The sequence below is a fragment of the Plodia interpunctella genome, chromosome Z (genome assembly GCF_027563975.2).
Source record: "Plodia interpunctella isolate USDA-ARS_2022_Savannah chromosome Z, ilPloInte3.2, whole genome shotgun sequence".
NCBI classification, from domain to species: Eukaryota; Metazoa; Arthropoda; class Insecta; order Lepidoptera; family Pyralidae; genus Plodia; species Plodia interpunctella.
The window spans coordinates 3,535,685-3,560,734 of record NC_071324.2 but is presented as its reverse complement, the minus strand read 5'-3'; the positions used below and the strand labels follow the sequence as shown (position 1 = coordinate 3,560,734).

The 25,050-nt window shown below is 34.0% G+C and overlaps 3 protein-coding genes across 4 annotated transcripts; 2 read left to right on the top strand and 1 right to left on the bottom strand.

Moving 5' to 3' along the window:
• Position 1: 1 nt before the first annotated feature.
• LOC128683394 (alpha-mannosidase 2-like) lies at positions 2-9,154 on the top strand. The gene is made up of 6 exons (XM_053769006.1): positions 2-817; positions 915-1,687; positions 1,962-2,054; positions 2,396-2,590; positions 4,389-4,500; positions 4,843-9,154. The coding sequence occupies exons 1-6, from the start codon at positions 724-726 to the stop codon at positions 7,503-7,505; spliced, it is 3,930 nt and encodes a 1,309-aa protein (XP_053624981.1). The 5' UTR covers positions 2-723; the 3' UTR covers positions 7,506-9,154.
• Positions 9,155-12,089: 2,935 nt separating this feature from the next.
• LOC128683325 (galactosylgalactosylxylosylprotein 3-beta-glucuronosyltransferase S-like) lies at positions 12,090-17,226 on the bottom strand. 2 transcript variants are annotated; one of them, XM_053768829.1, is made up of 6 exons: positions 16,852-17,226; positions 16,101-16,210; positions 15,274-15,333; positions 13,829-14,071; positions 13,055-13,322; positions 12,090-12,690 (listed from the first exon to the last, which is right to left on the bottom strand). In XM_053768829.1, the coding sequence occupies exons 2-6, from the start codon at positions 16,202-16,204 to the stop codon at positions 12,280-12,282; spliced, it is 1,086 nt and encodes a 361-aa protein (XP_053624804.1). In that variant the 5' UTR covers positions 16,205-16,210; positions 16,852-17,226; the 3' UTR covers positions 12,090-12,279. The 2 variants fall into 2 exon arrangements, with proteins under 2 accessions (XP_053624804.1, XP_053624806.1); XM_053768831.1 differs by lacking the exon at positions 15,274-15,333.
• Positions 17,227-17,402: 176 nt separating this feature from the next.
• Arl5 (ADP-ribosylation factor-like 5) lies at positions 17,403-24,137 on the top strand. Its single transcript, XM_053768833.1, has 5 exons — positions 17,403-17,805; positions 18,966-19,174; positions 21,443-21,568; positions 21,978-22,087; positions 22,519-24,137. Exons 1-5 carry the CDS (start codon positions 17,760-17,762, stop codon positions 22,565-22,567), a joined length of 540 nt encoding a protein of 179 aa, XP_053624808.1. The 5' UTR covers positions 17,403-17,759; the 3' UTR covers positions 22,568-24,137.
• The last annotated feature ends 913 nt before the right edge of the window (positions 24,138-25,050 follow it).

Genomic DNA, 25,050 nt, shown 5'->3' with positions numbered 1-25,050 from the left:
GGGTTGTGTTGGCACTGATATCACCTTGAAGTTGGCGTTAGACGCATGCGCGATCGTCATTTCGGTTATTTGTTACGGCTAAACCTAGTTCTAGCCGTAAATAACGTGGCTACACCTGGGTGTAACCAACTGAGAACGGCTGCACGTAGGTCTAGCCGGCTAAACCTAGGCCTAGCCGCACTTCGGGGTTTAGCTGTAACATAATATGTGAGGAAATTTATATTATACACTATATGTAAGGAAATTTCCACTCAATTTCGCATATGTACTTGTCGCTTTACTCCCTAAAGTTCCTTTCTTTCTTTAGCCCTACGATGTTTAGAAATTAGAGAAAAGCTAGCTAGCTGCGCCCCAAGGCTTTGCTCCCGTGGGAATTTTGGGAAAAGTTCCTACCTACCCTATGCATTATTTCAGGCTTCTGCCCTTGTACCAAATTTCACAACATACTTAATCTTAAAATATAATTTAGTGCCCTATACCTAATTTAGTTGTTTGAGTATTAGAGATGTAGCCAATTTGTTACGACCCTGTAAAATTTGTCCCATTAGGTACCGGCCACAAAGTATACCCTGTGTACAATGTATTCTATTCTTCTGTAAACAGTCGAACGTACAAAGATTCAACAGTTTAAAATTCAGCGTAATGCGTAATCAAAGAACACGAAACAATTCCTTGTTGAAAATTAACTGTCTAAACATCCTATTCATCATCATTTGACGATTGATGTCAAAGGTAGCCATGCTCTTCCCAGCGCACAGCGTGTGCGCAGTGGCTTTTGCCATATATTTTTGGGTCAATGTCAGCGGTTATGAGAAAAGTAAGTCATTGTCCTTTCATAAATATTTTATAATAAACTCCGTACTCAATAGGCATGCTAAAACTTGAGGTACTTAACAAAATTTATATTTTCGTAGCTTTGCGGAAAATTGTGCGCAACCAGTCCAAAATGGTACATACACCCTTCAGTGAAACTCGACAGACTACCTGGAAAAACCATTCTCAAATACTCATGAACTCACAATCGAATGGATTGCTTTTTCCTGATTTTTCCGGCGGAAAAGTGGTACATAGAACGCATGGGCCAGTAGTAGCCCCTACCCGTATCCCCGAAACATCTCGAGGACCACCGCTAAAACCTAAAGTGACAAATGACATAATTGAGAATGAACTTAGACTGACCAGAACGACCCTACATAATATAAGCTTTCCGGAGCTCTGGAACAGATCAACATTTTTTGATGACGCGATGAAGACAAACGATTCTTCTGAAGAGATATCACAGTCATTTGCTCAAATACAGCTTCCACCCGCACAACAATATTTCCCACATTTAATAGACCGCCCTATCCAGTTTGGCCCAGTCAACATCAGCAAAGAGAAGACCATTGTAATACCCCCAGATCATGTCGTTCCACATGTAGCCCCAGGAAATTCAACCCAATATAAAGGCGTCTACACACATCCCAAGATAGAAGACGTACCGCCTATACAACCAAAAATGTACACTGAACCGGATGCACACCAAGACATACGGGAGAAAGCTGATTTTTTCATAGAAGAAATGTCTGCAGATAGATCGTCTATCTACAGTTACAACATGTCTGACAGTTCTTATACTTGTACGAAAATACATGAAACTAAAACAGACATAGACGTTCAGGAGAGATTTTTATCAATGGAAATTGAAGTAAGTTATGTTAAACCACTTTTATCTCTTATTTTTGTACAGTCCCGTAGAAAATAAATTACTTACTTTGTTAATGAAAGGACTACGATTTCAAGTAAACGTAATAGAGCTGTTATTTAATTTCGTTGAAGATTAATATGGTAACGAATGGTCCAAAAAAATAAATTTTCAAAATTCGGGTTTCGGGCACATACGAAATGCAACCGAGGAGAACATAGTATACTATTTTAAATATGTTATTATGATAATCGCAATATGTTTTCCCTACCTTTAGCCTAATTGGTCAACTAAGAAACATTTCTGGAATAGTATGTTTGATAGTCGATACGAGTCTCTGATGAGGAGTCCGAAATGGCCACCGCTGAAGGTACGTTGATTTGAAGCTATTTATACATACATATCTCCTTTTTTATTTGTTCTGAATACGATAAGTTCAAGTACCTACCAAATTTTCGTTTGTATACAAGAATTTCTATTCTGATTAGCTAATCTATCTATAGAAGCACAGCCAAATCTTCCAAAATATTTCAGCCTTGAATGTAAACGAGAACACGCGATGTTGAGAGAGAAAGAGTAAACTATTCGAAGTGAAGAAGAATTAGGTAAGACGAACCTGGACTTCACCGTTTAATGAAAGCAACTGAGAAAACGCTCAGAGGAAGAGAAAATTATTTTAATTTTTTATTTATTTAAATTATCGTTTTTTAGGTAATTCTAATGCCTCGTTCACATGTAGACACAATATGGAAACGGACTTTTGAAGAATACCACAACGAAACAGTGAACAGGATTTTGAACAATGTGGTGAAGAAACTACACTTTTACCCAAACTTTACGTTTACATGGAATGAAGTTTCGCATTTAAGTTATTGGTGGAAGTCGGCACCTCATAAGAGTCGTATGGTATGTATACTTAAAACTGAAATAAGTTTTTTTAGAGCTTAGAAGGCAAACGATTGGTGTGCCAATGATAGTAAACAAACACCGCTGTCTATGGTCACCAGCAACCATTTAACAGTCACTGATGCCGAGTTTATGGCCAAGTATTTTTGCCACATTACCCTTGTCATTACACTGCCTTGCTCAACCTGTACTTGTCCATTATAATTATCTATAATAATACTATCTCAAACAAGAGTTCCCTTCCCATTGATCCCTATCTGCCGTAAAACTACGTATAGTCTGCCAAATCCGACCGAATAAGGAAAAAATATCTTCTTTTTCACATAGCTACAGATTTGCAAGTACATTTGTATGTAAGTACTATTTCATTTAGTTATCGTTTCAGCCAATGTTATTAAAATGTTTACACGTATGTCATCATAAAATCATAACACATTCGAGAAGAAATTACATTAACTCCATTTACCAGACCAACAAAGCGGAAGCGAAGTATTTTTTTTTTACGAAGTTTTTAACAACCAATTACAATTTTGGCGTTCCATAAGGATGTTAACTATGTAAAAATATATTTTTACAGGTATCTATGTAACTTACTTTACGTACCAAACACGATAACTTAATGTTAGTTCGTCGTAGTCGATCAATTTTAACCAGCTTCCAAAAAACATATACGTAATTTTTTTTGGTCCCGTATAAATTATTATTTTTGACATTTTAACAAAAATACCTAATAAGACTTGTTACAAATAGATCAAATACTAATTTCGTTGTTAATATACCTTCGCTCTTGTGAAGTGGATACTGCTTCTTTTTGGTTCTATGATACTACATCTTCACAGGAATGGTTGCTTGGTGGTTTAGAACAATTTTTCATTTTCAGCAGTTTATCTGAAAAAGTTTGAATTTGAATAGTACTAATAAAACATTTTATGATCATGGTTTTTACTTCATAGCTCTTTTTGAAAATAGTACCTATTCAGGCGGCGACTCGTGTTACTTAAGCATGTTGAAAAATATGTGAGCGAACACTAACCCTAAGTGCCACAGTTTACAAACAAAATTGACTGAAATATCGAAACACATCAATTGTTTTGACTCAATGATTCTCTTCCCCCTTTTCTTCCTCTTAAATAATCTAAAAGCGTCCATCGACTTTGTTCAAAAGGCTGACTGGGAATTAGGTAGCTAGCTCGGTCAGCGTTTGACCAAATAGTTGGTGCGTAATAAATGAAACCAACGTGTAGTGGTAATGAAATTTAACTGTATAAAACCTTTTCAACAATATAAATCGTATATTTTACACGATAAAGACAAAAAAAAGAATATTTAAAATTAGAATGACATTTCCAACTTATTTGTCTAGTGCAATCTTGGTGGCCAGTACAGTTGATTTACTACATTATAAATCCAGGACAGCGTTGATAGTCATATATATTTTCTTGTCTTGAAAGTCATATATATTTTCTTACTAGCTACGCGTTGGATCTTGGGTCCCGTGGGAATTTCGGGAAAAAGTACTATATTTTCACAATGTCAATTTTCATCGAAACCAGATTTTGCACGAGTGAAATTTGTTTGTTAATACGAGTTTGTCAATACGATTAGGTTCTCGTAAAAAAACTCATGCCAACATTAGCCTTTGATGTTGATGATGGTTGATGAGGGCTGAATTCAGTATAGACTATTGTCTGTGCTAACTTCAGCCCTCATCAACCCTGTATAATTAGGACAAGATTACTAGGACTACTAGAATATAATAATTCCGTACTATAAATACTTTTTTATCTTATAATTTAAGGCGTTTCGTCGTTTCCTTAAATCTGGTCGTCTTGAAATAACCACTGGAGGATGGGTCGAAACTGATGAGGCTACCACTGATATTTTTGGATTAACACATCTACTGATAGAAGGTATCCAATTTGTTTAATGATATGAACTTCTAAATATAAATTTTCTTTATTCTTTTAACCTTTTATTAGTAGGCTAATATCTTTTTTGCTGCGAGCCTAAACGCGCATTTTATTTGCTCACTATTTGCTCATTTAGTAATCAATAAATTGAATGCACACTGAGGTACATACTGCTTATTTGTACACATACGGTCGGTCGGTTACAATCAAATATTCAAAATTGTATTTAAGTGTCTTTCTACTAAACTTTTTTTTTACATTGTAAAATATATACACATACTACAATTAATACCGAAGCGATTTTTTATTTGTTTATATTAAATTTTTTATTTTCAATTTCAGGTCACCAGTGGCTGAAGACTCACCTGAATTATTCTCCAAAGGTCGCGTGGCTCACTAATAGCGTCACACATAGTCCAACTATGGCGTACCTTCTTTCCGTTAGCGACATGACCAATTTAGTGTTCACGAATCTACACTTTTCCTGGGAACAATACTTTGCCGAGTTTCAGTACAGTGATTTTGTGTGGGTCCAGGAGTGGGACAACGATAGGACCGCCGCCACCGTTCTTAATGACAAATTCAGACATATTGGAAGTGACCGATTTCCCAAAAATTCCATACTAACTCATTACTTACAATTCAACTCGGCCGGATTTAGGGCTTGTGGCCCTAACAAAAATGTTTGCGTCAATGAATTCAACTTTGCTAATACAGACAAAAATTTGAATATACACCCTTACAATCTTAAAGAGAAATCGGAGTTGCTTCTTGAGCAATACTCTAAAACGGGAACTATTACGCCGCACAACGTTGTCATTGCGCCCATAGGAGGCCCCTTTCGCTACGAATCTCAAACTGAATTCGACTATCAGTACAGTAACTATCAGAAAATCATCGAATTTATCAATTTGAATAGTGCAATTTACAAAGCTAAAATAGAATTTGGTACCCCAAAAGATTATTTTAACAGTGTTTTAGAAAATTATCCAAAAATTCGATCTTTGAAAGGGGACTTCCTAAATTTTGCAGACGCCATGACGGGCCGCCCGGCATATTGGACTGGATACTTTACATCGAGACCGTTGCTCAAAATTCTTCTTAGACGTCTTCAATCTACACTACGTTCTACAGAAATTTTATTTAGTTTCGCAATAAGCATTAATGCTTTTCACGGATATAATACTACTGAATTGTTCAATCTACTTGTCAAGTCGAGGGAAAGTATTGCACGTCTATTGGATCGCAATGTAGTAAGCGGCACTTTGAGTGCTAATCTTTTACGATACGTTAATAAATTAATTGTTACAACTGTAAAAGACTGCTGGTACATTCAAGAAATATCTGCTAGCTTGATTACAACAAAACCAGACCAAGATGCACCTTATCTTCAGAAGTACGTATACAGAGACGGCGAATTTGTGTCAGTATTCAAAACTGTGGCATCCGGCGATCAAATTTATATATTTAATTCATTAAGTCACGAAAGAACAGAAATCGTTGAACTTGTTACCAGAAATCCCAAACTGAGAATTACAGATCATACAAAAAAGGACGTTTCCATTCAGATAAATCCTGTCTGGGAATTCATATCTGATCATGCGATAAAAATATCAAGAAGATTTTACAAAATCATATTTGTTGTTAATATACCTCCGATGACGTTAGCACTTTACAAAATCAAGGACACCTATGATACAACACATTGCGCTGCCACTATTTATTGTTCGATTTGTGTAGTTGATACTATTACGGATCATAGCTCGCCCTTTATATTCAATATAGAACCAGTAGTGTCTGGAGACATACAGCTAGAGAGTTACAGATACAGACTCATAATTGACGAAATAACTGGATTTCTAAAATATGTTATAGAAAAAGAAACAAATAAAGAAAAGCTTGTTATTATTGACTATGGATCGTTCAAAAGCGCTGACCAAAATGCTGGAATGTATTTATTCAATACGAATACTACGAAACCATTACATGATATTTTAGCACCTTACAGATTGGGCGATAAATCAAAGCAAATGATAATAATTTCTGGTCAGATCACGACAGAGTTTACAACTATTTATGGGAAGTTACTTCAACATACTCTGAAGATATTTAACCTTATGCATGGACCATTATCGCGGGCAATTTGGTTGGAAAGTAAAGTGGACTACGATACCTCTCCCAAATTCAGAGATCTGGAGATGTTCATGTCCATACAATCGGACATCGCCAACGGGAACAATCCTCTAATACACATTGACAACAATGGCTTTCAGTACACAGACCATGTATTAAATTTAACTAGACGTATCGAGTCTAATGTTTATCCCATCACAAATATGGTGTTTATACAAGATGCTAGAAGCCGAATGAGCTACATTACTGATCACGCTCAAGGAGTCACGGCTCTTCAGGAAGGTCAAATAATAGTTATGTTGGATCGAAGAATTTTGTACAACGACGGTCGAGGGACGAACGAAGGTCTCGCGGACAGCAGTAGGACGTGTCATCAGCATTACTTGTTGCTGGAAAACTTTATGGAGCATAAAAGACTCGATCACTATTCGTTTGAAAAGGTCCTCAATATGCCGAGCGCGACAGCGTTAATTTTATCGAATTCCATTAATTACCTGATAGATATATTTATTGTGGATAAAAAACGATCAGGTTTGTCGTACTTCACGTTCCTACCCTTGATAAAATCGTCGTTTCCTTGTGACGTTTCGGTACTCAACTACCGTTTGGTGTTAACGAAAACTGCTACATTTTACCGCACCCCAAATTCTGCCTTGATGATATTGCATAAGCAAATGGTATCATGTGATATAGAAAATTATGACATGAATTGCGTCGCAGACAATACATTTTCGCTGGATAAGATACTCCGTAGTATTCGTGGAGTATACAGAACTAATTTAGTGGGTACCAGTGAGGACTCTCCGATGCCTGTGTGCAACCAAATCAATTTCCCGCCAATGGAACTGATGACGGTTAAAGTATATTTTTGAGCTTCTTTAAAAATTGATAGGAATGTTAAAAGTACGGAAATCTGAAATAAACATCAGATTTAACTAATCCACCGAGTTATTAGTATTGTAGTAGTTAATTATGTATTGTAATTTTGTAGTCTTATGATGATGACCAAATCATATTTTTAAATCATTTCTATGTTTATAACGAACAGGTCTGCTGCCTTATATTATTACTTACTGTAGTTTAATCAGCCCACTGGTTACCCACCGATCCACATTGACCCTACTTAGGTATGGGTTGTGGTTATGGGCCACTATCCTAATTTATCAATGAAATCCAGTACGTCAGCTATGGGGACATTAAAATGGCTGATAGTGTTTGGTTTAAGGTAATAAAATAGAGAAAATATACATACATACAGGGTTTGCTTGTAAAAGACCAGCAACCTTTATTTACGAGTTTTGATGTTTCGTTACATTTTACTTTCATACAAAAATAACATCATCCGGCGCAACATTAGTGATGTTAATTGTCTGAAAAATAGGAGTGCTGAAGATCGTGCGAAGTGTAAACTGAAGAAGTAACCTGAAAACGCACACATAAATAATACTCAATTTATACCACAGATATACAATTATAATAATGTTCTTATATCTGTGACAGCCTACACTCAGATAAATACGAAATTTACAAGCAAGAATTACTGTACTCAGTTAAAAATACATATTAAATAATATAAAATTATTGCGAGTCAGATTTGTGCCTAAGTATGAGTAGGTACCCTTTTATGGTATTCGCTTTATATTAAGCAAATTGTAAATAATATTTTGCATTACGTAAGTTACTTAGTTTACATTTAAATAAACTGTTATAGATCGTAAAATATGGCAGTTTCATTTTTCTTTATTACTATGTATTATTTCTAGTCTATAAATAGGCTATAGTTTAAAAAAAATGATGATTATTCGAAAGCCCTTATATTACTAATAGAAATATACATGGATTTAGAAAGGACCCATACCAGTGGAAATAATGTCATAATGACAATGCTTTCAAAGACATTGCAGTCTGCGCTCCATGGAAATGACATCACATCTTGGTTAAATTGGTGACATTATGAATATTGTTGAGTCTCTCATATCTTCGCGTGTTGTCAGTTGCTTTCGAAGTCGTGACACCATGAAGCCCAGAGACATCGTAATAAATAAACTTGTGGAATTGATATTTTAATGAAGATTGAAAATTAAAACAAAATATTCCATTAACAACAGTTTTATTATGTAAAATGACTTCTACATAAAATCGAGACTCATTACAATGTCACTGATCGATAGGATACTCAGTAGCTCTATCGATGTTATACCTACGTATTTTTAAAGCTATCTAATAGCACATAGTGTACATACAATAAATTGGCGTCTCTCCATTTGTATTGCCTAAAATATTATCCTAAGGCGATTACTCCTCACACACTAGTGAAAATCTTTATAACTTATTAAAATATTTGGCATAATTTGTTAAAATACACATTTTCGCTAAGATATAAAAGAAAATAATAAAATCGTGAGGTGGCGCTATTGTGCAGGGAGTAATCGTGTGAATACTTAATATTATGACAAGATATGTCGAATCGATACGAATTTATGGTAAAGAAATAGTCATGTAATGTTTTTTTTTTTAGAAAATAAATAACATTACGAGCTGCACGTTAAATCAATCACTATTAAATCTACCATCACAGGCACGAGTAAACACATTCACTGGCCATTTAATTGAAAACGTAGTAAATCTAATCAAAGGCACCGGACAAGAATCTAGTCCAAGTACTGGGAATGCACTATTTAATTTTAAATGGATTTGTTATATGTGATGTACATGTACATATTGTACATGTTTACACATGTTTTTTATTTTGAGAATAATAATGAGATGAAAAAAATCTGGAATCGAGCTGGAGTTGAACCTACGCCCCTTTCTATACGAGACAATGCTCTTCCTGAATTTTTCCCGCTCGATTCCAGATTTTTTTCATCTCATGATTATTTTCAAACTCAATCAATTTCGCTAAAGGCACAATGTTTCGTTTCGATCCCTATTTGACTTCCGAATTATGGAATCATCGAGTAGACATCAAGAACCCTTGCATAAGCTACCTTAATAATATTATTAACGTCACAAACACATATAATGTTGAAAAATCAACATTGTGTATTTATTTACATGTACGAGTAGAATTACATAAAATCACAAAAATTGTTAAACTGTATTACAATTATTAATAAAATAAGACATTATTGTAATATATCTCAATGGCGCAGTGGGTTAGGGCGCTCGGTCTGTGATAGTGGCGGTTAAGACACTCTCACAATGGTCGGTCATTGGATGGGTGACCAAAAATTTATTATCTTGAGCTCCTATGTGTTTCGGAAGGCATCTAAAGCCGTTGTTCCCGGTGAAAGTGTACACTTTGATAAAACATTATACTGACATAACATTGTTGAGTAATTAATCGTGGAGTAATTACAATTACACATAATATTATTTTTTTCTCGAAGTAATTAGAGAAATTGGTAAAAATGTTATGGTGGCGCTAGTGTGCGACGGTGATTACCAAAGATTATTCTTAAAATGCCAGGTGCTTTATTAAAAAAAACTATGAATGTTGCCTTATCTAGTTTTAAAACGCCTTTATTTAGCACCGTATTAACTGTGATTAATTGTCTTTGTCAGCTATGAATTGGAAATTATGATCATTAATTATAGAAAAGTAAAAAATACAATAATAATCAATATATTATTTAAGAAATAAATATTATCACTAATGCTTGAAGAAAATTATATTGCACTTAAGATGTGTGTGTGCATGTGTGAAATAAGAATTTACCACTTTACAAAAAATGACGACTTTGTTCCTAGTTTTCATTAGATACTAAAAATAATAAATTGATATCTAAGTAGATATATAATTGCCATATTTGTTCCTCCTATAAATTAAACGGATATAACCGAAACAAAGTTTGTCTTATGCCAGCTCCACACTGTCGCCGAACTCAGACACATGCCGAACGCGAATGCGTGAACATTGCGTAGTTAGTATGTGTGCTTTTATTACCGCAATGAAAAACTAGCAATGTATACCGAATCCACCAAATTTTGGCAAACTGTTCGATGACAGTGTGGAGCCGACACTAATAAATACGTCGTGCTCCGTTGCGTTGACGTCCGTCGACGGATCAACGGAGAAATTATATGGAGATTCGAGATACGTCGACGAACGCCAATGTAAAACGGCGAAGTAGCTGCCAGCTACATCGACGCAACAGAGCAATGGGACGGGGCCCTTAACATCAAATCATTATCAATTACAGAAAACACAATAAACATTATAATCTACAGCTTAATAAAAATAGCTCAATAATTATAGTAAATTATTGCTTGCTTTCAATCATTCAAAGATTTATTTTTATTGAACACAGACCAGCCGTAGTTATCTACTGGTCACAACGCAGTAATTCAATTAAGGCGACACGAAAATGTATTTTTTTTTTACGAATCTTATAATAATTCAATTCAAACAAAACACGGTATGTAATTATATAGCAATAGTACATTCAACAGATATTTTTAATGCGAAAATTTGCGAAAGTATCGGTGAGTTGAGAACGCAAAATCTACAGGACCATTTACAATAAATACCTTAGAAATTTCGAAGTAAAAAAGCGTCCTTTAGGCTATTCTAATCCGTACGAATTTCATCGAAATCGATACTAATTCACTAGATTTTGCGTGTAAAAAAACATCTTCATTGGTAGTAAACTCACATATTTGCATCCAAACTTTCGCATTTATAGTATTGTAAGATGTAAATTTTTATTTTATAATCGTACATACATATATCTATAAATAATGATACATACCTACTTACTTATTGTATATGATTGTGTGCGTTTTTATCACGATTAAAAATTACATTATTTAGTGCGTGATACGCGTTCAAATAACATAGAAAAAATACTATAAACAAAGTTTGTTCCTTAAAATATCAGTAATGTACGCACATATAACAGTTTTGTTATATGTATATTTTGTTGTTGTGATTATGTATTCGATAAATGACTAGCAACACGTAAAAACATCTAAATGAATAAATTATCAACGTAGAAACGTCTCTGATACGAAATTAAATTGCTTAAAAAGTATATTATGCTCATTTAAAAAGAATATTGAGCGACAATTGATAAATAAAAAATAAGCACAGTAAAAACTTTACATCAATCTATTTACGTCAGCTGCCCTTGTTTGTTAAGAGATGGGCATTATTTGATAAAATTTTATTTGAATTATTAATCGAATTAATATTCATTCATTCGTGGTTTAGTTACAAGTAAATTATTTTTTTGTAAATAAATTTGCACCGAACAAAAGCTGTGGTCACCTTTGTAAGTATAGTAATACTTACAAAGGTGACCACAGTTATGAAGATATAAAAACCCAAAGTACAAAAAAAAATGTTTATAATGACGTGTTGGCCAACTATATAAAATAATATTACCTGCCAAAAAGCATGTACTTTTAACACTTAATTAATATTTATTACTATATAAAAATGTGTATTGATTTAAATGATTTAATTACATGATCTCCTAAAGCACAGATCTCGTCTCCGCGTTGAAGTCTGTCCTTAGACTGTTTTTGTTCAGAGCTATGTTCGCAGTTCATATACGAGTAATTATAAAAACTACTTAGTAAAAACTTAACTTTAAAAAATAAAAATAAATCACAGCTGTTATTATCGACTCACAAATTGACTTATTGCGGGAATGGTGAAAGAAATGGGTTTCTATGCTTATGGTGCGTAAAGAAGGCTTTGACACCCGTATCAGGACTTATATCGGCAATGTGCATCCTAGTGATCTGTTTGAGCAAACTTACGAAATTCGAATACATCGGGGTCTGTAGTCTGTCAACATCTACTTTCAATGTGGGTTTTGTATTTTTAACGGTTTTAGTGTGCCATACGAGGATTTTTGTGCAATTGTCGGCGACTGGTTCGATATCTTCCATGGTCAGGTCTATGCTGCGAAGGAACTTGTCTTCTTCGTAGCCTTCTTTGTAGGGCATGGTGACCCCCGGCTTGAGGAACGCAATGTTGACTGCAAAGCCCGCCATGTCTACGGGGAACGTTCTCGAGGCCGGCCACGAGTCGAAAAAACCGAACACCTGAAATAAAAGAAATATATGTAGAAGGAATTAATTAAAAAACCAAAAACACGACTACATATCGATTCAAAAGAGATTTTCGTAAGTATATCTCACGGCCGCCATCTTGTTTTCTTTTAACATCACCTTTCATCACAATTGTAACGAAATATTGTATAAGGAAATCCATCTAACTATTTGGAAGACATGAGATAATAAAAATATACCATTTACATCTGCGCATCTCAACAACAAAACACATAGTAAGGTTATTTATTACTTCTTTGCAGTCGGATAAAAATTACATCATGTACAAAAAGTACTCCTTAACGTAACAAGTAACTGTGCTCACTAGACTGATTTATACAAATGAATTTATCCTTACCTTTCCATTTTCAACCAACGGAGTGGAGACACCAAATCCTTTGATCAGACCAACGGGAAACATGGACACCTTTTTAGTGTTTCTGATCTCGTCGAAGAGCTGCAAGTCGACTGTGTTGTCGTCGTCGCCGAAGTACAGCACTCCTTGGTGGACATTGGTCTGCAGCCAGGAGAGAGCCGCGCGGCGGTTAGATACGCCGCGAGACCTCTCCTTCATGTAGTAATCAGGCTTAGGGCTGGCTAATAGTGTATACGGCAAACCAGACTTGCTGAAAGACGTGAACCATTAAATCTCATATACCTACAGAGTCTATGTATAAAAGTATTACTTTATTTTTTTTATGAATAAGAAGGAAAATCTTCAAAAATTATTGGAATTAAATATATGGTATAATTAGAGAGTAAGTTTAAGTTAAACAGTTATATGTAGCTGGTGTGAAAAATGAGTATTTCTTCTTATCAATTGTGTTCTTACTAACGCTGGTATTAACTTGATTGTATACAAGTCGCATAAAAGCATCATCTTCATGTCTTATGAGACTGGCTGCCAACATCTAGTGTTAAAGTAGTCGCATTAACACTAATCAACCAGAGTGCAGGTTTCCTTTGCTGGAAACAAGTGGTGGTCTATGAAAACTACTATACATGAGTCAGATTGATATACAAATTCACGTGACAATATTCGAAACTAAGGACCTGAGATCACCATAGGCGGACGTCGTGACCACCAAAATTTCTTGAGTGAAGATTGAAATAACTAATGAGGGGCACTTACTTTAATATTTCCAAAAGTAAATCCGAGCACACAGCGTCGTCGTTGGAGACTATCCAGTGTATCCTAGGCACGTGCATCAGTGTGTGAGACAGCCTGGTCAGCTCGGGCACCTGTTCGGGTCTGGGGTACGTCGGCGTCACGTAATATATAATCGGTAATTCTGTCATGCCCATCAAATGACCTCTCTTGTCGATGAAATTCTCTTTGCAAACTTTTCTCACTTCTGTTTTTAGGGAATTTGCACTGAAATTAGGATAAAATATTTATATTCACTTTTCTATAATTTGGCATATAGGGAACGAGAAACAATTATTAATATATTTTGATATTGATAGACGTTGTATCTATTTTAGTAACATAATAATTATCGGTTTGCTATTGCATGTCCTTTGCCCAGGAGTGGGATACCTAATGGCTCTAAATAAATAAATAATAAATATAATTATGATATTATATACTTAGGATGAGGTTAATTTTATTATGAACTAGTTTTGCCCGCGGCTTCATCCGCGTTAATTTCCCACGGGAACAGTATCGTTTGCAGAATAAAGGTAATGTAGGCCTATGTATATCTTCATAAAAACAAACAAACTCTTTCACTTATAATAACATTAGTTAAAATTGCTGTAAGTATGTAATAAGTTACACAAAATACACCACACCATTGAAAATTTGTGGACAACAACACAAGCTATACATCAAAGGGCAAAAGACCAAAGGCTAGAAATAACATTGAAAGTCTTTTAAAATTAATATATCAACATTGAAAAAAAAATTTAAGGTTAAGCACCTAAAAACGTATAAACAGTACGAAGTGGTCGTTGTCTCTCTGTCAATACATTTTTTCTCAGGAAAGGTATCAAGTTGAAATTGAGTCCAAAGTATGTGATTACCGATTATCATATGTTATCATTTATTTGCTGCAAATATTGCCATTATCATAGTGGTTGTTTAACTATATTTCAACCAAGAATTCGTCATTTTGTATTATTTTATTATACCACTACAATGTCAAACGTTGAAACCCAAAACGTTTTATATATAATAATATATTGAATTATAATCGCATAAATCGCACATCGACCTTTGAAAACAGACTTTGAGCTAATTTCGGTTTGTAGAATTTTTTCTGTCTTGCTCTGTTGCAATGCTAACAAATATTGTTGGCGATCTAATAACCACCAATTGTCTATAACAATAGTCATGAATCTTAAAGATTTAATTTTAGGCAGACTTCGGGCTTCACGGCGTCGCAGCCCCAAATGCAATGGATAGCATGTGAAGAAGAGAGAGATGGGCCACACTAAACATAAACTTCACATGGCTAACTCAGTACACAAATGTCTCTTTTCAAAAATCAATTTGCAATATTTATCCCAGGTATGGAACTCCATCCTCTCCATTGCCAACCTCATGCAAAGCACAATGATTTTTTTTAACAATACCTCCCTTCCTGGTTGGTGCTTTGCTGGAGAAGCATGTGTGCAGCAGGAGATTGCAATGAGCTGTAATGTATGATGTGGTTTACTGTAATTTGTTGCATGCATATTGTTGATTGTCAGGCGAGGCAAGTAGGTCCCAGTACATATTTGAGTTCATATGGGATATGTTGATTCACTAGCCATGACCGTGACCCAGGGATTTGATCCCGTGGGAATATCGGGAATTAAGTATCTCATGATTTATCCTTAACAAAGGTTAGATTCTAAATGAGTACAAATTCCATCTAGTAGATTTTACAAGAAGCTAGAATCCAAGCAAATGAAGCCTCGATAAAAATAGTTTTTTTTTTAAAGAAGCTACTATATACATTATACTTTAATTCTCATGAACTTATGCAAAACATTAATAGCAAAGGGCAAAAATAAATTGGTTTTAATTTTTTTTGTTTTATTTCTTTTACAAACAATAAATTGTAAATTTATCCGTAGACAGGATTTTTTTAATACTAACAAGCCATTTATGGTTATTGGTAATTTTAGCTAAATAACTAAAGCATTTTTTTTAACTAATGTCTGTCTGCCAAAGTAAATCATTGCAAAATATGCCCAATGCATTCTGCAAAAAAATATCTAAAACTACTAAAGAGAAAACTGTAAAAGTTTGTAAGTATTTTAAGTTATAAACTGTAGGTAATATTATTTAAAGTTACAGAAAATCAAGTCATGTTTTTGCTTAATGATTTTAATTTATAACATAAAATTATACTTGTAATATTATGAGTTCTCTACTGGCTTATTAGCTATGTGTAAATATGCAAAAATATATTTACCTTCCATTATTAGTCCAGAGAGTTAGTGCCATGACAGATAACAACATTGCCATCACAAACATTTTTTGATAAGTCACCGAAATTCCCTTTATTAAGAATCCCATCTTTACCTGAAAGTTAAGGATTTGGATACTTTAAAATTAAATAATAATTACTAACATTTAAATGGAAAACAATATAAAATTAATTATAGCTAGATCCCTGTGATAGCAGGATGAAACAATACATTTGAAATGTGAGCGACCGAGACATATTATTTTCATGTGTCACAAAGATCTAGCTATGTTTTACAATCTATAAAATAATATATATATTACTGAATCAATTGAAACAGTCTAGAAACACCCTATTACTGTGAGAAATGTTTCCAGAATATAGTAGAAACAATACTACTCTTGGTACTGTTGGGAACAGTTGCCAAGAGGACCCTTCCGGTGATTGCACTGGTCTCCCCAAGAAGGAAATAACAATGAAATAAAATAGCATTACCACTACATCACATAGACATAGTTAACTAGCTTTAAAAACCTAGTCTACCTAGATACCTGATAGCTTGTAGGTGGAATTAAGAAAATTTACAGGTAAAGAATCACAGGGTATAAGAGCAGTGGTGGCACGAGACCGAAATTTTGTGGATAAGGTGCTTACGCGAAACCGTTCTGAATTTTTCGTATGACCCAAAATAATTTGGGTTATTTTAACATATCAAGGTAATACGGGTAAATAAGTAAATATTTAGGTCGGTACTTACACGACTACTTTTTGCGTCAAATCGTCTCCGTAATATTATTATTAGAGCAACCAAGTCTGTCTCGCACTCTTATTTCATAGCTTTGTAGTTTGTCCGTCTAGTAGAATAGTGCAGGATTTCATTTCAATTATATTCATTACCTAATTGTTTTTTGTGTTATTTTAGACTACATTTAGGAACACACATAGCTATTATACTAATTCATAAAAAAACATTTGATTCGACTTGATTACGATTGAATTACGATTTGATTTGATGCCATTTCAATAACCTATTTTTCTATTCTACAAGTTTTGTTTGATAATTTTTTGACTTTGGCATTCCATTTTTCTCTGACATTACCAAGAATATTGAACATTACCCACATTGAATTTTATATCAATAATAAAGCCAAATGAGATAGAATGGAATGGGGCAGGCCGAGCTCGTGTGAGGGACAAAACATAAAGCGCTCTATTTCGCTTCATCTCATATAGCTTTCTCTATCTGTTGTGTCGTGTGTGCGTGTCCTGCATGTGGTAGCTGTGTGTGGTAGTGAGTTTCTTGGCTTTCTCTCTAGTCTGTACTCGATTCTTTGGTTTTGCTTTGCTTGTGCCAGTTGTGCCTGCCTGCCTTCCTTGTAGATAAATTACATGACAAGATAGGTACCTAGCTAGTGAAATAGATAATAATGATAGAAGATTGACGCGGAACTGCGTACAGAAACTTTATAATTTAGGCTAAAGGCTATTTAAAATGCATATAAGTGATTGCTACCGTCAAAATTGCGATCTGTTTTTTATTAGATGTGAATTCTTCGATATGTAAAATACTATTTTATGGACTATATTATGAGGCTCGAGAAATGAACAAGGGGTTTCGTTATTTAGCTTTTGTCCATTTCCTATTTTATTCGAAGGTATTTCAAGATGGGTTTGCTTATTTCCAAAATTTGGAGCTTGTTCGGCAATGAAGGTAAGATTTCCGTGATTTTGTCTTTTGTCTAGATAAGATAAACTAAAGACGTAAATAGGTAGGTACCTTGATCCCCTTTCGGTTAAAATTTCACATTGTCCCCAAGGCCAGCTGGTGTATATTAACACTCTTTTATGCACCGAATAACTTAGTGTTATTTTGTGGACATTTTATGTTCATACATTGCGAAAGGAATTGTTTTCGTATGACCTAGGTACTACCTACTTTAAAAAAAATATATTTTAGTGTAAATTTGTTTATTGCCTTTTCATTTTGCAATAAATAAAACCAAGTAGCTGCCTCGATAGATTTATTTTCCTGTTCTTTTGATGAATTCACAAATTTAGCACTTTTTGTAATATATGTAAGTAAAATATTATATATATTACACTATTGTTAATTAGGCCACTCCTGTAAAAATAGTTGTAAGAGTGATAAATAAATAAAAATATTTAAGTGGCTGAAATGAAGACTTACGGGATACACTTGAAAAGTACTTACCTTCTTAGTTTTAGGAACAATGACAAAAAACCTGCATAATAACCTCAAATTAATTTGATTGTGGCTTATCTACTGGAGTGGAGAAAAGTATTTGTGAAAAAAAATTAAAAAGTAAAAGTGTGAGAATACATTATTTTTTAAATAATCTACCATCATGTTTTTACAAATCCCACTCATTTATCTCTCAGTAGGTAGATATTATTTCACTTAATATATCATTGTTAAACTAAAAATTTACGAGAAAAAGTGCCTGTGAAGGTCTAGTTTCTGAATAAATTATTTGAATTTGATTTTAGACTGGCTGATGCTAAAATTTTAGTAAAGCTAAAAAAATATTGTATTATAATTTTAATTAATTAAAAAAAGGTTTAAGACTGACTTTGGAACAGTAAAGATGTAAATCTTCGTACACAATTGTTGCATAGGTAATTGATAAACCAATAAAACATTGCAATGTGTTCTGATCAGCCATAGAATAGGACCAATCAATATTTTTATGTGGATGTTGCATTTGCAAAGAGAGCTGACTGCAGACAGGCGGCCTTTTCATTGTTGTATGTGGAAGTTCCCCACTATAAGCATCCGCTAACAAGCACCTGCATACCTCCATAGGAAAAGGTGTAATATGTATGTAAAATAAACAATCTTTTTGTCCATAGAACACAAACTTGTCTTGGTTGGCTTGGACAATGCAGGCAAGACAACTATTCTGTACCAGCTTTTGCTGGGTGAGGCTGTGCACACGCGACCGACCATAGGCTCGAATGTAGAAGAGGTGGTGTGGAGGAACCTACACTTTGTCATGTGGGACCTCGGCGGTCAGCAGAGTTTGCGGTCTGCATGGAATACTTATTACACTAACAGTGAGGTAATAATATCATTGTACATAGTAAAGTACCATGCTTTTCAGTTTGTTCACAATAAAAAGCTAGAGAGTTACAGGCAAATGCTGTTTTAGAAATTAGTAGGGGTATTCTACTAATCAACTAATTTGTCCAACAACATTGGTAACATTACGAAAATATTGGACAAAGTTTGATAAGTGAATTAGTGAAAAGTGTTCGTCTTTATTTTATATAGTGCACTTGTTCTAATAATATACCACTTGTTTTATTGGCAGTGCTATACTGCATATGACAAAATGTTTTTATTAAACTCTTATTATTCTATCTATGCTCTGGTTTTCACTCAGTGGGGTAAAAAGTTGGCACACATCATTCTACTTTTCATCCCAAAGTCGGGCAGGTCATTTTCTCATTGGGTTCCAAACATTCTAAGACACATCTAAACTGTTGCATGTATTATATTGGTAGGATACACACATTTTTGTAAAAAGTTTTTTTTTTTTTTGATAAAAGTCTTTTATGGGTTTTATCTGTAAAAAACACAATGAAATATCTGACAGAGCAACATGAGATAAATGAGAACCATATTTAAATAACACAATTTAATGTAATGCTACATGCTTAAGTAATATTAACGTGTGTGTCTTATCTTCAAACATGTGTGTCTGTGGTGTCTCAACACGATCATGATGTAACAGGCTGTGGCGAAAGAATTATAAGTGCGAAATCATAACACTTGGGTCAATATTTACATTTAACGTTAGTTATTATTCATACTACAATAAATGTATTGGCCCATCGTCGCCAGGGTTAATTCATACATTATACACCTAAACCTTCCTCAGGAGTCAATCTACTGAAAACCGCATGGAAATCCGTGCAGTAGTTTAGAGTTTATCGTCATACAGACGCGACAGAGTACTTTGTTTTATAATAGATATTTAAAAATTTAGATGTCCCTACAGACCAGAAAAGTTTGTCCCTCGGTGGGTTATAACTACATTGTATAAAACAAAGTGGCTTTCCACTATCTGTCGGTCCTTATGTATGCTTAGATCTTTAAAACTACGTAACTACCCCAAACATTAATAGCCCCTCCTATTGCAAGTAATTTTTTACGCATGAGAGTCTCAGTGGCTTGTTATAAAACGATTGACGTTTGCTCGTATTACTTGATTATGCTCTAAGATTTTGAGCGAGATTTTGATGAGTCAAACTGTACGGTTCACGAATAATCGATAACAACACTAACTGGAACTACTACTCCGCTAAAAGAATATATTTTGCACTTAATGAGTGACTGCAGCTCTGAATTAATGATGACTTTTGTAACTTCCTTGAAAACTATTGATTTACTGCTAAGCGAGTCAGCTTTATCTGTGTATAGATATATATATGCTTATATGGTAGCTGAAACAGAACAAAAGTTATGATTTTGGATGTCTAAAATCTGTGCGAAAATCTCTCTCCATATCTGCATGTACGTCCGGAATTGCAACGCTTTGAAGATCGGGTTAAGCATAAAAAAATTAAGATTAGATTGTGGTTTCACACCGACCGCCTGCCTGACATCGATTGAATAAATTTGGATAAATTGTAATGAGAAGGCTCGCTAATTACAATTTACCCAATTTTATTACGCATAGCGAATTTAATTTGTATTGTATGCGGAATAATCATGACTTAATCTCATTAATTTATTAATCTGTAATTATGTTACTTTAATTATGGAAAGGAGTGGGAGGCTTTTGCCCAGCAGGGGGACATGATGTAGATACTTAAAAAAAACAAATTAGCTCAAAATATATCTATTGTATTTGTCTTGTATTGCTATTCATATTTGTGTATCATTGATTCACTTCAACTATTTGCCGGTGCGCAGTACTCTAAACTGCATCATTCAACTATTGTGTTTGTTCAGACAAAAGGGGGGGTTAATTCAGTAATCACGTCGCCGACCTTGCTGTGATACAGGTGCTGTGCTAGGATATTTATAAGCCACCCATCACCTATGATTGCTTGCTTGTTTGCATTGGAAAATGACACACGACTGATAAGTTAAAAAAAACCAACAGGATTATAAATTTAATATCGATGAACCCCTAATAGTAGATAATGTTTAACTTGTTGTCAATAAAATTGCGTTAACAGTGCCAATGAAAATGTGTACTTTAGTGACACACATCACACCGAAAGTGATGATATTGCCTATATCCATATCCGCGGGTGAAGCTCCGGATAACCGGTTATCGGAATAAAAATTGATTTAGATACCCATGCTTTGCTTCTAGTTCGTAATCATGGTGATCGACTCGACGGACCGCCAGCGGCTGACGATCAGTCGAGAGGAACTACACCGCATGCTCACTCACGAAGAGCTGAGTCGTGCGTGTCTCTTGGTCTACGCTAACAAGCAGGTAATGTTATTCCTCTTTCTCATCCGATATCAAATGCTCACACGACGGACGCTCCCAAGGATTTTACAAAATAGCTATATACCTACTAAGAAAAATTTCGTATAAGAATCTACCCAAGGTACCGTATCTTCGTATGTTTATATGTAGGTATTTTGTAATAGTCTCCTTAATTTAAAAGTATTCTTGGATTATCCACAAGCTACCTGGAAGAATAGCAAAATCTTTTCGAAAGTACTATACTTTTACCGACCTTTGATATTCATCTCATAGTATGTAGATTTTTGTCTTTACAAATAATAACATCTCAAGGAAACTATCATGTTTTTTTTTAAATCACATTTATTAAATATATGCAAAAGTGTAAAAAAATACAATACGTAATTTTTAATAGAAACGTGTTACGTTCCAGGATGTAAAAGGATCGATGACGGCAGCAGAGATTTCAGAACAACTGGACTTGACCTCAATCAAGCAGCATCCCTGGCACATACAGGCGTGCTGCGCGCTCACGGGCGAAGGGTAGGTATCCATAGTACCGGCATAGATTAATAACATTAATATGCTGATGATAATATATACAATATTTGAAACAAATTGTAGTTGGCACGCGCTGATATCTATAGCACACGCGCTCTGTTTACGAGAACACTACAGTTTAATGAGATTCATACAGTTGTTCGACGGCCTTGCTAAACAGCCACTAGCGTTGACAATGCAGTTAGTTATCACTGTGTTAATTTTAATAATAGTCCTTGATTTAGCTTCCAACGCGACATGTATCGCAGCCCAATTCGCCTCGCAAATTTTTCAAAAATAATTAGACTGGGTATCAAGTACTTACTTTTCAAATACCTCTGTAGGAACCTCAAATTAAATTCTTTCTTTCTTTAATTCATTCTTCAAATTGGCACCGCTTGGGATCGTAGTACTTATGTTTTGTAATGTTACAGATTGCATTTGGGCTTGGAGTGGATCGCAAGCAGAATAAAGAAGAAATGACGAAGTTTTGACGATCGCCTGCCCGAATAGGTCTCGTTGTTACATTTTTTGTATGGATATACATATTTTAATAATTAATTAAAAATAAAGTTTAAATGCAACTAAAATTCAGACTAATAGGATTTTCTATATATTTTGAAATGTACACAAATCAGAGTTTACGATGTTTTAGATGAATGGGATATAATAAAACATGTTCTTATATCTCTATTTGTTTCAACTGCAAGATCACCGCCGTCTAATGTCATCTTTGGGCGACTGAATAAAATCTGACACGAGCACTTAGCAATAACACACTCGATAAAAGGACTAAGGTCTTCAAAACAAAAAGGTGTAATCAATCGTTGCCTATTCATTAGTTCCCTTTTTAGAGCTCCAGGATTTGTGCGCAGAACTCCACAATATTGTAGTGAAACTAAATGTAAAACGAATTCCATTGGCACCTCTAGGGAACTAACTGTCCTTGTATGAAATAATTCGCAACGATAGTAACGGTTGCGGTTTTGAAATTAAAGCCGGGTCCACGTTTCATGTTTTGTATCTACACAATCAACAATACATGTATATTCAACAAAATCGTCTTAGCAAAAACATTGCTTTACTACTTACTCCATTACATATCAACAGAACAGGACTCACTAAACTCATATCGAATTCTATTTCTTTTTAAATATTTAGTTGTTTTAGATGAAAGGGAAACAAAAAACTTTTTATTTATATCTATTTATTTCAACTATAAGATCCTCAAAACAAAAAAATATGTATAGCCACTCGATAATTTTGTGACTATTCATAAAGTAACAACGAATCGATTTGCATTAATAATAAAATTGGTTCATACATAATAATAAATTAAAAGTAAAAATATTAAATAATTATCACAAAAATATAACAACAAGAAATGCATGTAATATATTTGGTACACCGATTTACTGTCATGATAAATATATGTCATATAATATTATGGTATTATTTCTACACAATACAAGGATTAATTTAATATTAAATATCCAAAGGGCTGAACCCACCTTAAGTTTAACATGAAATGTATATTATATGTATGTATGAGGGCCGTCTTTCGACATGATATTTTAAATCGTATTCATAAAAGTAACATACACCTATAAAACCTACTTCAGACGTAAACGGTCTCTTTCTATTTTTCATTGACAAATAATGAAAAAAGAGACGAAGATATTTCAACTGAATTAGCAAACTAGAGTTGTTTTAAGGGGTATATATAAAGGGGTCAGATATTTTAGAACATGAAAGTTACATTGTACTAAAACTATCGGTAGGTAGTCGACTAATGCCGCGTGTATACTTTATCCAAAAAGAAACTATCTAATATGGTTATTTACAAATAATAAGATCTAATACAACAAATCTGTGAAAAATGGCAGAATATATCACTCAGTGCATCACTTTATTAATTAGATAATATTAGCGATTAAAATTTCGCGATTCGGCAGTGACCAATGTTTTTATAAAGGCAAACATATAATTATAATTCGTTCCATTATTTTTTTGGAATAATCGAGTTTGGTGTCCATTCAAACTCGCAATTCAATTAAAATATGGCAATGATACTCGAAAGGCAACCTCCAGTCAAAATTGAATATTTTAAAAGTACTATATTATTATGCTAAAAATAGTTGAAATATTTGAAATTTTTACTGTATTTTAATTCTAATTAATTATCCCCTAAGATCCGGATGTAACAATATGTTTTAAAAATTCTTACAATATTGCAAGTATATGAAAGTTTTCAGTATAAAAGAATAACTTAACATTGAAATATTATCACATTCAACATTTAAAATGATATTAAAAAACACGTAAGTATACATAAATTTGAAATGATACGTGTCATCTGTGAATATGAAATACGAAAATTAATATAAAATCGACAAGTCGTTAAAATCGCTAATAATACAATTAAATCATAGAAAAATAAATATAAAAAACTTTGTATCAATCGGAATGCAAAAAACATAAGCCAACTTAATTTTTACTTTAGTATAATTGGATGTTTCAACATAGGTGTATTTAAAAATTACGAGCAATGTACACAAGAATTAAGGATTGGAATTAGCTATGAATTACACGACAACATTTATCTTAAAAGTACTAAAATCGCTAATATTCGTTTTCTAAATACACATACATGCACAGGCAAAAGCCTATTACAATGTGATTACATCAATCTAATGACTATTTCCGGTTATGCATATAAACAATCAACACCAATGTACGAGACAATCAGAACTAAGACGCAATTATATAAGAAATTGACGAACATACGTAAAAAAACATAAATCCCTGATAGCCAAACCACGGGTTGAGAATCTCGCGTTTCTATACTGTGCCTCAAGCTGAAAGCAAACCCAAGCCAGCTAATCGCGCCATTTAGCTATAAATTAGATTGATGACACTAGTCCACAATTCATAGGTATTTGATGATCGTACGTCACACCGTTAGT

Excerpts from the sequence above, each read along its gene's own strand:
- LOC128683394 (XM_053769006.1), top strand. The coding sequence starts at position 724 with ATGTCAAAGGTAGCCATGCTCTTCCCAGCGCACAGCGTGTGCGCAGTG. Across the intron at positions 818-914 it reads TGTCAGCGGTTATGAGAAAA|CTTTGCGGAAAATTGTGCGC; the intron begins GTAAGTCATTGT and ends ATATTTTCGTAG. Across the intron at positions 2,591-4,388 it reads CACCTCATAAGAGTCGTATG|GCGTTTCGTCGTTTCCTTAA; the intron begins GTATGTATACTT and ends TTATAATTTAAG.
- LOC128683325 (XM_053768829.1), bottom strand. The coding sequence starts at position 16,204 with ATGGGATTCTTAATAAAGGGAATTTCGGTGACTTATCAAAAAATGTTT. Across the intron at positions 15,334-16,100 it reads CTCTGGACTAATAATGGAAG|CTCATTGCAATCTCCTGCTG; the intron begins GTAAATATATTT and ends CATACATTACAG. Across the intron at positions 13,323-13,828 it reads TTACTTTTGGAAATATTAAA|CAAGTCTGGTTTGCCGTATA; the intron begins GTAAGTGCCCCT and ends CACGTCTTTCAG.
- Arl5 (XM_053768833.1), top strand. The coding sequence starts at position 17,760 with ATGGGTTTGCTTATTTCCAAAATTTGGAGCTTGTTCGGCAATGAAG. Across the intron at positions 17,806-18,965 it reads GAGCTTGTTCGGCAATGAAG|AACACAAACTTGTCTTGGTT; the intron begins GTAAGATTTCCG and ends TTTTGTCCATAG. Across the intron at positions 21,569-21,977 it reads TGGTCTACGCTAACAAGCAG|GATGTAAAAGGATCGATGAC; the intron begins GTAATGTTATTC and ends GTTACGTTCCAG.